Source organism: Mixophyes fleayi, chromosome 4, assembly GCF_038048845.1.
Source record: "Mixophyes fleayi isolate aMixFle1 chromosome 4, aMixFle1.hap1, whole genome shotgun sequence".
NCBI classification, from domain to species: Eukaryota; Metazoa; Chordata; class Amphibia; order Anura; family Limnodynastidae; genus Mixophyes; species Mixophyes fleayi.
This window is the reverse complement of record NC_134405.1, coordinates 18,430,550-18,446,833: the sequence shown is the minus strand read 5'-3', so window position 1 is coordinate 18,446,833 and position 16,284 is coordinate 18,430,550. Positions and strand designations below refer to the sequence as shown.

General features: G+C 45.6%; 1 protein-coding gene across 1 annotated transcript in view; it reads right to left on the bottom strand.

Moving 5' to 3' along the window:
• Positions 1-1,480: 1,480 nt before the first annotated feature.
• Positions 1,481-16,284, bottom strand: part of LOC142151072 (dnaJ homolog subfamily C member 3-like) — a 16,841-nt gene continuing 2,037 nt past the window's right edge. Inside the window, exons 2-13 of the mRNA XM_075206370.1 lie at positions 14,937-15,068; positions 13,336-13,446; positions 11,882-12,006; positions 10,737-10,811; positions 9,221-9,364; positions 8,907-9,088; positions 6,435-6,554; positions 5,476-5,581; positions 4,854-4,974; positions 2,470-2,602; positions 2,230-2,378; positions 1,481-2,035 (exon numbers count right to left, since the gene is read on the bottom strand). Of these exons, the coding sequence (XP_075062471.1) occupies positions 1,896-2,035; positions 2,230-2,378; positions 2,470-2,602; positions 4,854-4,974; positions 5,476-5,581; positions 6,435-6,554; positions 8,907-9,088; positions 9,221-9,364; positions 10,737-10,811; positions 11,882-12,006; positions 13,336-13,446; positions 14,937-15,018 (1,488 nt within the window). The 5' untranslated portion in view covers positions 15,019-15,068 and the 3' untranslated portion in view covers positions 1,481-1,895. The remainder of the gene's footprint in view (positions 2,036-2,229; positions 2,379-2,469; positions 2,603-4,853; positions 4,975-5,475; positions 5,582-6,434; positions 6,555-8,906; positions 9,089-9,220; positions 9,365-10,736; positions 10,812-11,881; positions 12,007-13,335; positions 13,447-14,936; positions 15,069-16,284) is intronic.

The following is a 16,284-nucleotide window of genomic DNA, read 5'->3' as shown; positions in this document are numbered from 1 at the left end:
AGTTACTTTCTAGCCTGTGTATAGTGTCCTGTTAAAAAGATAGGGGACTATTTGAATGTTACAGCAAGGAATTTGGAAAATCACAGATTGATGCAAATTTTATTAAGTTTAAATTGTGTTAAATCCAAGTTTAGATAATATTGCATCTTGAGTGTAATCATCTGATGTAATATCTCAGGCTTTGCAGTGCCTGCTAGGAAGGGAGCTGGTTTACCCCTGCCAACATGTGTCTCTGAAACAGTATATAAAGAGCTGTATTTTGTGTTTTGACTGTAGTATTCCATCTGTACTTCTGGACGATCACTAATACCTCTAACTAGTGTGTAAAGGTCCTTATCAGGGCCCTTCAGCAATAAACATCACTGCTTGAAGATTCTGCCTGACGCCTATTGCCTGCTGTATCTTGTGACCAACAAAAAGAGCTTACACTCTAATCCGTTCCCTGGCTGTCATGTGTCAACCCCAGCATTTCTGTGTCAACACTCTGCCCGTTACCCAGCAGCCCTGATCCACAGTAAACGGTCAGGAGGTACCAGCCATCCTACAGCAAAGTGAGGCGCTGCAGCAGCTGTACCAGCTACCCAGAAGCAGTTCCAGGTGTCGGCAAAGGAGCCCGGTAGTCTCAGCCAAATCCTCCTACAACTATTGCGCAGTTGACATTCGCAAGTCAGCATGTGTCTGGTGGCAGGAGTGGTCAGTCACAGTCGGTTACCGACGGTGAGAAAGCGATCCGGATGTGCAACATCCCTTTTCACCCTATCCCCATCAACCGGGTGGCAAAGTAAGCTCATCCGGTCATATAGTATAAAGGAGTAGGGTCCCCAGCAGCACAGAATAGTGAGGCAAGTCTACTATTAAGCTGTTGAGAATATTTTAGTGTTAAATACCTCTCTGTATAAAACAAAGTTGATATAAGGCCTTACTTCTGTCTATATGTTCATAACCAGTTTTGCTTTATTACTGCAATTTTTTCCCTTTTTTAAAGTGCCAGTCCATAAATAAATGTTCATACATCCCACTTGAACTTCAAGTTACCTAGGCAGAGATGATCAAGAGTGTGAAGAGACTGCGCAACGCTAATCTCCCAGCCATAGATACGACTCCTCTAAAGACCAGCACTTCCATGTAGTGGTCCTGCCTCTTTAATACACAGTAATGTGCTACATGTTAGAACACATTATACTGATACCTAGCACATTACAGTGTATGCAATCTCTGAGCGTGCCGAAAGGAGGACAGCCGTGTGCCTGTTCCGCAAACTGCACAATCCGCTCTGGATTGCCATATAAAAAAAATAAAGTTGTTATAATGAAGGTCAGCAAGGGAACAGGAAACCGAGCCACGACAAGTGGACTCAGTGATCTCTCCCCCGTCACAGCCTGCCTGGTATATCATTTAATCATCTTCAAACACAAATGGAACAATATGGTAGATGGCTTAAACTTATTGTAAAACTAGGACAGCCAGCCAAAGTCAGCAGTAAGTTGTTCATTTAAAATTAGATATTTTTATTTTACAATATTTTCTCCCCGGCCCCCAAGTCATTTTTTTTTTTCTTTATATTTAAGATCGTAAACTTTATTTTTCCGCCTTCGATAGGATTTAACAAAAGGTTTTTCCTATTCTTATTCAGCTCATCAATAAGCTCTTTGTGATCGTGCTTTACAGGTCGTATAAAGGAGATCTTCAAGGCGCGATGCTTTGGGTATCAACGAGTCAAGGTGAAGAACAGAAGAGATTTAACCGGTTCACTGACCAGACGCTACCGTAAAAAGCACCGGCCGCGACTGGTTGAATATTGGGGTAAGGTTGCGCATCAGAACCATCCCGCTGTAAACTGTCAATAGGAGTAACGAGGTGACCTATAACATCGTCCTGTACGGAGGGGCTGGAGGTCAGTTAAAGTTGAATTTGAAGTGGAAATTGCCCGAGCTGAAGGGGTTAAACTCAAACGGCCACTGCTGGTGGTGCCCGGAGCCTTGCTGGTTTTCCGGATCCAGCGGATCTTCTCCGGCGTCCACTTTTTGGCGCATTTCTGAAAGGGAAGTACAGAGGGGCTCAGAACACTCAGATAGTCCACATCTATTTACCAGATAATCAATCTGTGTTTCATGCTCCTAATAAACTACACAATGACTTGCACACCTGTTCCTGTTTAAACTGGTAGATGTACTTGAAAGCCACCCAGAATGACAACCCCCCGTTATATGAAACAAAGCACCAATATACCTGGGTCTGTTAACACTTCCTTCGCTGCTGCAATATCAATGAACTTCTTTTCCGCCTCTTTCTTCTCCTCCTCTGACTGGAAGTTGTCTGGGTGCCACTGCTGTGCCAGCTTCCTGTACGCCTTGATCACTTCCTGTTTGTTGGCGTTCCTGTAAGAGAGCAGCATTCGCTAATACAAGCGAGCCGTGACCAGGAAACCGACATTCTCTATTTTACCCAGGCAAGTCTAGCTAGCGTTACCTCTTCACCCCAAGGATTTTGTAGTAATCTCGTTTCTGGGACTGTTTTAGCAGTTTCTGGGCCCTCTCCAGGCCTTCCTTTATTTCCTCATTCTCGCCGTCCAGTTCCTTCGCCTGCTGGAAATCCTCCACAGCTGTAAGAGTGTGGGGAGCCAGAGGAACGCAAACGTTAGATAAACGGAAAAAATGAGAGACAGGGAAACAGAGAAAGAGAGACCAAAGCAAAATAGAGAAAAAAAAACAACAAAGAGTGAAGAAGAAAAAGCCACAGGAAGAAACAGACTCGAAGAAGAAAGGAAGAACAGAAAATAACAGCCATTAAACAACATGCAGAAGGAAGAATAGGGAGCAAAGAGAGAGAGAAAGAGCGAGCAAGCAAAGCAAGAGTGAGCCAGCTAGCAAGCAAAGAAAGAGTATGAGAGCTCAAGCAAGCAAAGCAAGAGAGCGTAAGCGCAAAAAATGAGGGTAGAAAGGACTGAGAAGAGTGAGACGAAAAGAAACAAAACAAAAAAACACACACAGGACATGGCCTACAGGGCATAACAGTAAATTATCAACCCAGTAGAGCATAGGACAAAAACAGGACATGGCATACTGAGCAATACAAAGAGAGTGTAGTAGATTTACAGGCCACTAGTGCTAAGGAGGCTGAAGTGCAGGGCAGGATGCTAAGTAAAGAGTGGAAGGGGGAGAGAACTAAGGCAAGCAAGGGAAGGGACAGAAATATGAAGCAAGCTTTACCTGTGGCCTAGAGTGTGGGTGCAACTAACAGGATTGAAGCCAGTGAGGGAAGACAAGGGTGAAGATAAGACTAAGGATAGAGGCCTAAAGATGTGAAGCAAGAGTAGGGGGGGCGAGGGGAAAAGTAACAAAAGGAGGAGAACATGAGGATAAGAGGGCCCTGCTCGCATGAGCTTACAATCTAGAAGGGAAGGGTAGAGTAAGAAGAGACACAAAGGAGGGAGTAAGGGTCAGGAAAGTAGAGGTCAGGGGGATGAAAAGAGCAGGTGGTGAGATGAACAGAGGAGGAACGAGATGAAGGGTGAGGAGAACTTAGACTGGTGAAGAGGGATCATGTAGGGGTAGGTGGTGAAGGGAAGGGGGTGGGATGGACAGAGGAAGAGTAGGCTTCCCTGATTAGGTGGGTTTTAAGGGAGCATTTGAAGATGTGCAGGCTAGAAGACAGCCAGATAGAGAAAGGGAGATCATTCCAGAGAAAGAGGCAGCACGGGAGAGTCCTGAATGCGGAAATGAGAGCAGGTAACCAGATGGGAGGACAGGCGGTGGTCATTAGCTGACAGAAAGGAGAGGGAGAACGCATGGACATAAAGTGCAGTGGAGTTAGAGAGGACTTTGAAGAGGATTCTGTAGGGGAGGGGGAGTCAGTGCAGTGCTTGTCATAGAGGGGAGGCAGATGTAGCCCAGTGGGAGAGGAAGATAAGTTGGGCTGCAGCGTTGAGTATGGACTGAAGAGGAGCGAGACGGTTGCGGGTGAGGCCAGCAAGGAGGAGGTTGCAGTAATCAAGGTGGGAAATAATCAAGGCGCTGATGAGAGTTTTGGTGACATCTATGGAGAGGAAGGGTCTAATATGAGCTATATTGCGGAGGTGAAAGCGGCAGGGTTGGGTGAGGGATTGGATGTGGGGGGGGGGGCGAATGAGAGGCAGGCGTTGAGCATGTCACCCATGTATTATGCTAGTGGCAGAGAGGAGATGATGGCATTATCAATGGGAGGAGGGGAGACTCTAGAGGGAGGGAAAGCAATAAGTTCAGATTTGGCCATGTTGAGTTTAAGGAATCAAAGGAACATCCAGGAGAAGAAGGCAGAGAGGCAACAGGACACTTTGATGACGGAAGGGGAGAGGTCAAGAGAGGAGAGGTGGAGATGGGTGTCATCGGCATAGAGGATGGCGGCATTTGCAGAGGAAAAGAAGGTATTTGCACCGGCTAATGGTGGGAGTTTGGCGGAGGGAGCAGGTGCGTGTAGAGATGATAAGCAGTGCAAAAATGAGATTTCCTTTTGTGGGGCGACATAATTAAAATGAGATAAAGGGCTGGACTGATGAAGACCGGATGTCAGTCTATAGTTATAATGGGACACATCTCGGGTTTTCTAGGTACCCTCGGTCAACGTGTGTGATACAAAGCACCAAAACCTCAGAAAAAAGTGCCGCACCCAATTAAGACAACCCCGATGTCCCCTCACTCTCATGATTAGTTTAAGCCAAAGAGGCTAAACGTGATAATAATGTGGCAGGAGGATTGCCTGTTGATGTGACATTTACACCTCTCTCTTCACACTCCCAGACGCCCTCCTAGTGTAACACCAAGGTTAGAAATAATCACAGCCAAGCACATCTGGATAGATAGCACACAGGGCCTGACCTTTCTCGTACTGCTCGTTCAGGATGTAGACCTCGGCTCTGTCCTTCAATGTAAGAGGATTCTGTGGGTCCCTCTGAAGAGCTTCTGTGCACACTTTAATAGCTGCCTCCGTGTGCTGACTCTGGGGAACACATAACACAGAGGTTAAGCTTACTTCATACTCATAGACAGCCAATCCTGGCATTTTCTTTATAAAAAGCTGACAAACTACAAAATACATGCAGAAAAAATTCATCCATCTACATGATATTAATGATGCTCTTTTTCTGTACAATCACAATTGTGAGGATTTTAATAGCATGTCCCAAAATGTGCAAAATCATTGCTCCACCCCATCTAGTATTTTGTTCTTGCTTACTGGTGGGATCAGATTGGCTCAACAAGGTATCTGAGATATTCCCAGTGGGCCCCACTGCTTGACTACCTAGGAGAGAGTCCCGGATTGGGCTACACTATATGACAGTATGGTGCCTACCAGGTCCTCCTTGGGCTGAATGCGACCACTCCAGGTGCCGACCAAGACTAACAGTTCATTCCTCTGAGGAAACCCTTTCGTTCCCTGCTTACATCGTAGTCATCAATGTCCCTCAACGTGTGGAGGCTCTGACAGTAGAATACGCACCTTGGACAAACAGTGACAGATCCTCTCTTTAGCTCTTTTCCTGTAAATTTCAATATTTGGTTCCGTTCTTATGGCTGCTTCAAACTTTTCGACAGCGGCTTCAAACCTGCATCAGACACAGAGACTCACCATAGACAGTGGTTCAAACGTTAATGTTACAGAGCTTCATGTAGTCCGCGGAACCTGTCTTGGACACATTCCCATATCCTGTGGGGCAATGACCCCTTGTCGGAAACAGCTAGTGAGAATCGAGTGTCATTGCAGTGGTGGTTTGCAGTAATTTTGTATGAGGTTGTGTGATCAGCAAGTTTTAAACTGCACTGGGCGTGAATTAAATATTGGTATAATAATAAGTTGCCAGAGATCTTAAAACTGGACTACCAAGGGGAAAATACTTTCCAAATATGCCCGTTGGGGCCACAGCAAATGGCTAGAGTTTGGGGGAGGGGATCACTCCTCTGTGGAGAAGGGGTCAGGGAGAGCCAAGCGACTCTGCTCTGTCGGGTCAGGGAGAGCTAAGCGACTCTGCTCTGTCGGGTCAGGGAGAGCTAAGCGACTCTGCTCTGTCGGGTCAGGGAGAGCTAAGCGACTCTGCTCTGTCGGGTCAGGGAGAGCTAAGCGACTCTGCTCTGTCGGGTCAGGGAGAGCTAAGCGACTCTGCTCTGTCGGGTCAGGGAGAGCTAAGCGACTCTGCTCTGTCGGGTCAGGGAGAGCTAAGCGACTCTGCTCTGTCGGGTCAGGGAGAGCTAAGCGACTCTGCTCTGTCGGGTCAGGGAGAGCTAAGCGACTCTGCTCTGTCGGGTCAGGGAGAGCCAAGCGACTCTGCTCTGTCGGGTCAGGGAGAGCTAAGCGACTCTGCTCTGTCGGGTCAGGGAGAGCCAAGCGACTCTGCTCTGTCGGGTCAGGGAGAGCTAAGCGACTCTGCTCTGTCGGGTCAGGGAGAGTGTGCAGACACCAACCTCTGATCTCTGACTAATTCTTCAGCAGACTCCAGCTGTCGGGACAACTTCTTCACTTGTTTATAATGGGAGAAACAATGTTTATCATCCTGATCCAGCTTCAGGCACTCCCGAACATGGCTAAAATAAAACATAAAGACCACAATGATGAAAATACACTGAATCGGTGGACACAATCTTCAATATAGCTGTGGAAGCCCATGAGGAAAGTGTCCACAAAAGCCTTTTGCTGGCTCTTTAGAACATGCTTAGAATAGGCTCTCCTCATTGTCTGTAAAAGTACATGGTGTAATACAGATCCCTCTCACCTCAGGCTCTCCTTCTGATCCCCCATGGTGTAATACAGATCCCCCTCACCTCAGGCTCTCCTCGTGATCCCCCATGGTGTAATACAGATCCCCCTCACCTCAGGATCTCCTTGTGATCCCCCATGGTGTAATACAGATCCCCCTCACCTCAGGATCTCCTCGTGCTCCCCCATGGTGTAATACAGATCCCCCTCACCTCAGGCTCTCCTCATGATCCCTCATGGTGTAATACAGATCCCCCTCACCTCAGGATCTCCTCGTGCTCCCCCATGGTGTAATACAGATCCCCCTCACCTCAGGCTCTCCTCGTGATCCCCCATGGTGTAATACAGATCCCTCTCACCTCAGGCTCTCCTTGTGATCCCCCATGGTGTAATACAGATCCCCCTCACCTCAGGCTCTCCTCGTGATCCCCCATGGTGTAATACAGATCCCCCTCACCTCAGGATCTCCTTGTGATCCCCCATGGTGTAATACAGATCCCTCTCACCTCAGGCTCTCCTCGTGATCCCCCATGGTGTAATACAGATCCCCCTCACCTCAGGCTCTCCTCGTGATCCCCCATGGTGTGATACAGATCCCCCTCACCTCAGGCTCTCCTCGTGCTCCCCCATGGTGTAATACAGATCCCCCTCACCTCAGGCTCTCCTCGTGATCCCCCATGGTGTGATACAGATCCCCCTCACCTCAGGCTCTCCTCGTGATCCCCCATGGTGTGATACAGATCCCCCTCACCTCAGGCTCTCCTCGTGATCCCCCATGGTGTAATACAGATCCCCCTCACCTCAGGCTCTCCTCGTGATCCCCCATGGTGTGATACAGATCCCCCTCACCTCAGGCTCTCCTCGTGATCCCCCATGGTGTAATACAGATCCCTCTCACCTCAGGCTCTCCTTCTGATCCCCCATGGTGTAATACAGATCCCCCTCACCTCAGGCTCTCCTCGTGATCCCCCATGGTGTAATACAGATCCCCCTCACCTCAGGATCTCCTTGTGATCCCCCATGGTGTAATACAGATCCCTCTCACCTCAGGCTCTCCTTGTGATCCCCCATGGTGTAATACAGATCCCCCTCACCTCAGGCTCTCCTCGTGATCCCCCATGGTGTAATACAGATCCCCCTCACCTCAGGATCTCCTTGTGATCCCCCATGGTGTAATACAGATCCCTCTCACCTCAGGCTCTCCTCGTGATCCCCCATGGTGTAATACAGATCCCCCTCACCTCAGGCTCTCCTCGTGATCCCCCATGGTGTAATACAGATCCCTCTCACCTCAGGCTCTCCTTCTGATCCCCCATGGTGTAATACAGATCCCCCTCACCTCAGGCTCTCCTCGTGATCCCCCATGGTGTAATACAGATCCCCCTCACCTCAGGATCTCCTTGTGATCCCCCATGGTGTAATACAGATCCCCCTCACCTCAGGCTCTCCTTCTGATCCCCCATGGTGTAATACAGATCCCCCTCACCTCAGGCTCTCCTCGTGATCCCCCATGGTGTAATACAGATCCCCCTCACCTCAGGCTCTCCTCGTGCTCCCCCATGGTGTAATACAGATCCCCCTCACCTCAGGATCTCCTCGTGCTCCCCCATGGTGTAATACAGATCCCCCTCACCTCAGGCTCTCCTCGTGCTCCCCCATGGTGTAATACAGATCCCCCTCACCTCAGGATCTCCTCGTGCTCCCCCATGGTGTAATACAGATCCCCCTCACCTCAGGATCTCCTCGTGATCCCCCATGGTGTAATACAGATCCCCCTCACCTCAGGCTCTCCTCGTGCTCCCCCATGGTGTAATACAGATCCCCCTCACCTCAGGATCTCCTCGTGCTCCCCCATGGTGTAATACAGATCCCCCTCACCTCAGGCTCTCCTTGTGATCCCCTATGGTGTAATACAGATCCCCCTCATCTCAGGATCTCCTCGTGCTCCCCCATGGTGTAATACAGATCCCCCTCACATCAGGCTCTCCTCGTGATCCCCCATGGTGTAATACAGATCCCCCTCACATCAGGCTCTCCTCGTGATCCCCCATGGTGTAATACAGATCCCCCTCCTCACCTCAGGCTCTCCTCGTGATCCCCCATGGTGTAATACAGATCCCCCCACCCTCACCTCAGGCTCTCCTCGTGATCCCCCATGGTGTAATACAGACCCCCCTCACCTCAGGCTCTCCTCGTGATCCCCCATGCTGTAGTAGAGCTGGCTTAGTTTCAGGAAGGCGGCTCTGTTGTCATTACGGAGCTTGGTTGTGGGCTTCAGGTCCTGGATGGCCTTGCTTAAATCTCCAACATGGAGGTAACACTCAGACCTCAGCTCCCGCACACTGGGATCCCAGGGGGAATACTAGAGATCCAAGAACAATATCTGACATTAGCCCTAATCCACAGACTAACACACTGACGTGTCAGACACTACAAGATACTGATAGCACAAGGGACATCCAGCAGTCCCAGAAAGAGGCCGCCCATTCTTTACCTCAATCACTTTCTCCAGCCAGCTGATGGCTTCCACATAATCCTCTTTGTTATAGGCCGCCCACGCTCCCTCTCGACTGGCATCCAGCTCCTGCATCCGCTCCAGTTGGTTCTTGGCTTCTTCATTGGTGGGACTGCTGTGCATCTGCGGGGTGGACAACCTGATGTCATTATGTCACAGGACAGACCACATTACAATGGATAGGATAGAGAACTGTGACTATGTTGTTTAATAGTGAATGTGATAGAATTCTGAGTCATGAGACCTCTAAGGGTTTTTTTTTTTGCTCCAGCAGCGGTAAAAATAAATCACTCCGGGTTTTTACCTGCTATAGCGACCGTTTTTAGTTAACACAGCGTTAAAACTTGTGCAATTCATATGAAAAAGAGGGAACGCTGCCCCCGCGCGTTAATCATTGGTGTTTGCGAGTTTTTAGGAGAGTGAAGGGCACTGTTTAAAGTGGTCATGTAGAACACAAAAAAAAGGACTGGCATACAGTTTCATACATTAGATTGTATTACACAACCATTCTAGTTGACAATATCTACATTACAGTACTACAGTTCTTTAGCATATTTTTTTATTTCACTATTTTTAACTATAGAAACATCTATACATGTCAAGACACGTTAGTACATGCATATTTGTACCAAAAACATACATAATTAGTGATTTTTATTTATTTTCTTTTTTTCTTTCAATGTTTCACAAGAAAATCAACTTTTACATTTTATGCATTACTGATAAACACAGTTTATCTTTTTTTTTTGTATTACATGATTTCAAAAAGTTTTCTTGTTTTTTTTTTATTTTTAGCAAACCCCAAAAAGGTGCGAGATAAAACAGCATATTTTCCTGTTTAACGCACCGCGTTAAAAAACAATTGAATAGCTTTTAACGAGACGGGTTCTCACCCACCCTATACTTTCAATAGACCTTCTACTGGAGCGCGAGAGGAGCGTTTCATGAAAAAAACGAAGCGTTAAAAATGTAATTGAATCGCGGGTCAAGTTAGCCCGCTCGAATATGACAAAAAAATGCGTTAAAATGGATTAACACGGTGTTAAAAAAAAAAATCTCCCGGTCAACTGAATTCCCCCCTATGAGACAGAGCGAGAGAGCGCGGGAACGGAAGTCGGAGAGCACAGAAGGAAGAGAGAGAGTGCAAGTAAGAGCTCGGATATAAATAGAAACAACAGAAGTGGTGTTTACATACACCTGTAAATAATACCTGTATAAACAGTGACTACTGATGTCATTCCTTCACTGAACATTAGGAAAACTTGTGTATTATAAAAAATAATGTAACCCCTGCTGTCAATTATTACAGATATTAGAAGTCACATCAGGTTTCTGTGATCTGAATGTAAGCAGTCAGCTTACTTAGGATTTATAATATGGTGGTTTACACCCACAGTTATTGGGCCCCTTTAAAAAGGCAGCCAATCATTTCACTAGGAGCCGATGACATCACAGAGACATAAAGCGTCACCGTATCCCACCAGGACGGACTCACCACAGCTCGGAAATCCTCGCTGGCCTCCTGCGTGTCCCCCTGTTTGAGCAGTATGTTCCCCCTTTGGAGCCTGGCCTGGAGAAAACGAACATTCAGGTGAGCCACATCGTCACAGACATTATGAGTCGATTACAGAGAAACCGATACATCGATAGCAGAAACACTGCTGCTTCAGGCTTCCATTACACGTCCTTGTTTCTTGTAAGTGCTGCTCAGATATGAGGTAAGTAAGTAACCCATAATGTATAGATAGTGTCAGTGGAGGAGAGTCATAGTTCAATAAAAATTAAGAAAAGGTAAAGCAAAGTAATAATGGAGTGATTTACTCTATGTGTAAGAGTGGGACAGTAAGGGGACTCCAACCCTACGGCATCTGTCTCAACAGCCAACTTATAGATCTCCATCACATGTTGCTCAGAACTAGTGTGATTTGAAGGCAATTAAGTCTAAAACTGTCCTTCAATCCCTGGTCTGCTTGCCTGGTGGGGTACTGGTCTATACCGAGAGGACAGTGACTGATATAAAGGGAAGATGGATATGGCTAGATATTCATACTGATATATCCATGGCCTGTCCTACGGTGGTGGTATGTGCCTTGTTAGGACTTTATAACCTGAGCTGCGGACAATTACTCATCATCCTAGCCCCAAAGACCGGTGCCATGTTGCCTAAATACGATCTCGGAGCAGAAGTCTAAACTTCCATCAGTGTACAACTCCTTGCTGGAAGCAGCTGTGATGATTCCAGGGGGTACATGTATCAAGCTGAGAGTTTTCCCGGCGGGTTTGAATAACCAATCAGAATCTAGCTATCATTTATTTAGTACATTCTACAAAATGACAGCTAGAATCTGATTGGTTGCTATAAGCAACACCTCCACTTTTCAAACTCGCCGGAAAACTCTCAGCTTAATACATTTACCCCCAGAAGTGGACAGTATGCTGTATGTAGGAGAGCAGTTGAAATGATTTGCTATATGCAACTGGTAAGCAGATAGACAAAAATAAACAAGTAAAATGCATAAATAAAAGTACAGTAATAAAGCAGTTTACACCCTCAGCTAAAGTCAACGGCTTTCTCCCCCACAATGTGAAGCGTTTAACCTCCCCAATACCCCGCCCCTCGAGCCGGTTTTGGAAACTTACGGCCAGAAAGTCCGGCTTCAGAGCAATGGCTTTGCTGAGATCCGGAAGGGCTGATTTAAACTTCCCCATCGCCAGATAAACCGTTGCACGTTTGTAGTACGTCAGGTAATTTTCTGGGTCTCCATCTGCAATAAGAGGGATATAAGTAAGATATGCCCAGATATAGATATATTTCATAGCTCTTCCTCTAGTTATGCTGGCTGGAGAGATCAGTGTGGAAGGAAACGCTGCCCCCTGGTGTACAAAGCTTATCCTGCATGCTGGATAAACGGATCAGCCCTGCCCTCCAATCACACGCAGCCTTTCATACTGCTACGTCTCAATGTCATGGACGGGAGGCTGACAGACATGAGCACTAAAGAATATCAGGATACTGCAGCTGAAACAATGGTCTCCGATACCCAGAATTATCATGCGATATTGTAATGGTGTTTAGGGAGATTTAGTCAGAAAGACCATAGAACATTACATATTCCCCACAATGCACTGCGTTCCTCTGCTCAATGAGTGCCCGCCCCAAGTTTTTTTGCAGCTTCGCACTTGTGCTTAAAGTTCCACAGTAGTAGTAACAGCACACAGTATCTGGCAGGACATGCTTGCACTTGTAGTGCCACATCTATTTTATTAGTGCCCTTGTACAGGTCTTGAATCTAAACACAGATCAGACTGTGCGCTCTGTTATTTTAAAGCTTTACTTTGTTGAGATCCGACACTGATAGATCAGGTTTTTTACCTAGGACATCATAAAATAGCTGCAAATATTTATACATGTTTATGTAACGCTGAATATTTAATACCCCCCCCCTCATTCTGTATCTCAGGTTCTGTCACAGTTCAGCTGCATTTTTATAGGAGTGACTGACTTAGGGGCCGGATATGTCATCGTTATTAATACCAGGACGTACCACATGACTAGTTTTGCAGAATGCCCGAGGTTGTGAGCGTGAAGTGAGGAAGGAAATCCGCAGAATAAGTGATCTCCATCACGTGTCCTAGATTAGGATATCCTTAAAAATGTAAGTGTTGGTTTGCTGGTCCTTTTTATCTAAATACCACTCCTTCCTAAAGTGCCCCTCTGCTCCCTACTCCCTGGCTATGCAGGGCTTCAGTGAGAAGCTCTGCTGGAGAAATATCAATCCCCACTCACAGCACTATGTGATCACAAGCCGGGTTCTGGTTATGAGAGAGAAACTAGGGGCCCCGTGAAAGACTGCTGCACGAAATAGCCCCCACGAGGGGGTTCCCGAAACCATATAGAAGCATGAGGCTGTATAACAGGTGCTTTTATACAGGGTGACTTCTAATATCCATATAATTTAAAGTGAAGGGTGGGTGCATTACTCCTTATAATACACAAGATATGGCTATTTACAGGAGTTTATAAATATATTAACAGCACTTCTGCATTATACCTATATTGTTGTGGACTGTGCCGTATATAAACCTTTACTCACCCACAGCCGAGTGATAGTGAGAGAGGGCTTCGGCCAACTGTCCCGCAGCCAGGAGCTTCCGGCCCATCTCCAGATGGTTCTCTATCTCTGCCTGGCTGGCGGCCAGAGATCCTGCCCGGTAAACACACACATTAGAGACACATTTACCAGATGTTATCCATAAACAGTCATCCTACAAATAATCAGAGTTTGGCACAGCTTGTTCACCCGTTTTTCCCATGATATTATGACCTCTAGGGGCGCTCTTCTTTTGGAGCCTACGACTGCTATTCCAAGTGGACCGGCCAACTACACACGGTGCAGGCAGTCATTCGGAGGGCCGGACCAATGTCCAGCCTATCAATTCGCTAGTAATCAGTGACATCACTGAGATCACTCTCCAGGTAACATACGTCTAGAAGAAAAATAACTCCCAACTACCAGGACTCCATTAGATTACAGGTTCAGTCATTGCTTCTACTTTTCTGAACCCTGATCATATCTATTAAATACAGAGTCCTGACACCACTTAGTTCAAGACCTGACACCTCTAGGAAGTCTTCAGTTTCTCCCTGAACGATCCCCTAAATGGAACCACTACCTCATTTAATCAGAGTTACTGTAAACCAAACAATTCCCTGCAAAAATGTAGCATTATAAAAACCAAGCCAATCTGACACATGAAGTCTTTAAGAACACAAAAACAGAACATTGCTAAATGAAGTTTAATGTAACAAAAGTCACATTGCTTATTGAATAAAAATGGCAAGCACAAATTGATATATAGAAAAATATAATGCTAAACAGTTTCTTTAAAATAAAACACAGAAACAAAAGAATTATACTCATGTATTTTTCATACAATTTGCCGTCTGGGAAAAGGCTGGAGAGTGCACAGTTCCAAGTAGCAGACTGACCCCCTCAAAATTAATCATTTCGGAAATCATTCACTACTTTCAAACGTTCTTCCTTGCCCAAACCCCCCTCCTCTGTGACATCATGGCACGAGGTGTGCTGGTATGCTAACCTGTTTTACAACTGTTTTATTGTCCTTTTCTACAAGAACAGTTCCTATAATGATTTCTACACATGTATTAAAGCTCTCTTCTGAAACATAGCAGATATATATCCTTAAGTCCACTAAACATGGTATGATTTTTAGCACATATGCATGATACCTAATTACATTATATTGATTCCATTGGGAGAAACATTAATCCTATAGCTTCATTATGGGGGCCTGTATATGTCATGGACACATTACCTGGTTAGTTCCAGTGGTTCAAATTGATACAGAGGTCTTCTCTAATATGGACTATGGAAAGTATTGCTTTGATTCACTATGCTTCCATAAGGACTATACACTAAGCTTAAACGGACTCAAAAATACTCCTGTCTAATCAGTCATCTGTCTGTACTAAACAAACCTCAAAGACTATGTCCTATCAGAAGAGTTGGTGAAACAGACCTAAATATATTGTAATTCTCTCAGAAACAGTGCGTACAATATACTAACAGCGATAGACGCTCTGGAAGGATGGTTTATGTCTACTTGGATGCATTTTATGAACAAGGACACAGCCTAGAGACCAGGCAGCAGAGTACATGGCGTAGGGGCTCACCATCTAGATGCAGATCCAGGATCACACATAGGAGGGAGAGAGAGGAGAGGACCCCTCCTACACCCCGTCTCTCTCTCTCCATGCCTGCGTGGCACTCTCGTTCCGGGTGTCTACGTCCTCTCTATGGTGCACCTGTCAGTAGACAGAATGTTTTACAATCATTTACATTTATATATTACAGAAGATTGATTGTACAGAGGCCTAACTCCACCAGAGACTGAATGTAATCTTGAGTGGAGTCTAAATATTGAATCAATAACACTGAATATAGATAAGGGATCCAGTGTGCCTTCTGACCCAGAGGTAAACCCAGTAAGAGGTCAGCAAGGCTCATCTCACTCTTGCCGAGGCAGGACAGCCAGACTGTTGTCAATGCCCCTCCTCCATAAACATTCCACTTGCATGAAAATATAAAGAGGAAGAGCCTGACAATTCCATTGCCTGTCTGACCAACTCGATCGTAAGCAGCGAGGAGAATGTCATTAGACTGTTACAGATATCAGCAGAAACCCTGGACCGCAGGTAAGTAGTCGTTAGTCAAGCAAAGAATATTTTCAACAGATGTTCAGCAATGATTTACTTAGTAAAATAATGCCGATTCAAATGAAAAAAAAAAAACAATTTCTAAACAACAGTTCAAAGAATCTCTTGCTCCTTCCAAGATCTGACCACAACATTTGACCTACCTAGAAGAGCCAAAGTAAACAAAACAAACAGGAACGAGTGCAATATAGCATAGTAAATAGGACACCAGGGAATATCCTCATGCACATAAGCGCTTAGTTGGAATCAATGAATTCAACCTTCTCCAGCAATCATTGTATTATGTAAAACAGCTAATAACTTCTAGCAACCTAGAAATCAGGTAAACACCACTTCATAGAGTATTAATTCAAATCTCTCTAATATTAAAAGGATTTAAATTTCATACATTACTAAGTAATCAAATGCTAACAGCTGGACAGGTACTGTGTAGAGCCCATCAGATTCCTTACATGAAATGATGAGAGCTGATGTCTATTCTATTTGATCCAGGAGACCTAGGTTTTATTCTTTAGGATATTAAAATTATTTGAAATTCTTACTCTGGGGGGAGGGGGGGTAGTTTTTAACAAATTTTTAGGTAATTCCAATAGGTATCTGCAGCCTTAGAGGAATCCAATTGTTACTAGCGTGATTTCAATAATGCACTCTTTATGCTTAAAGATATTACCTGGTGCTACTATTACTACACAATGCGGGGCCTTTTCCGTTGTTTTCTTAAGAAATCTTTAGAATTGACATTTAATTTTATGAACTGCACGCAAAACTACACAACTACAATACCATATACAGACACACCCCACAG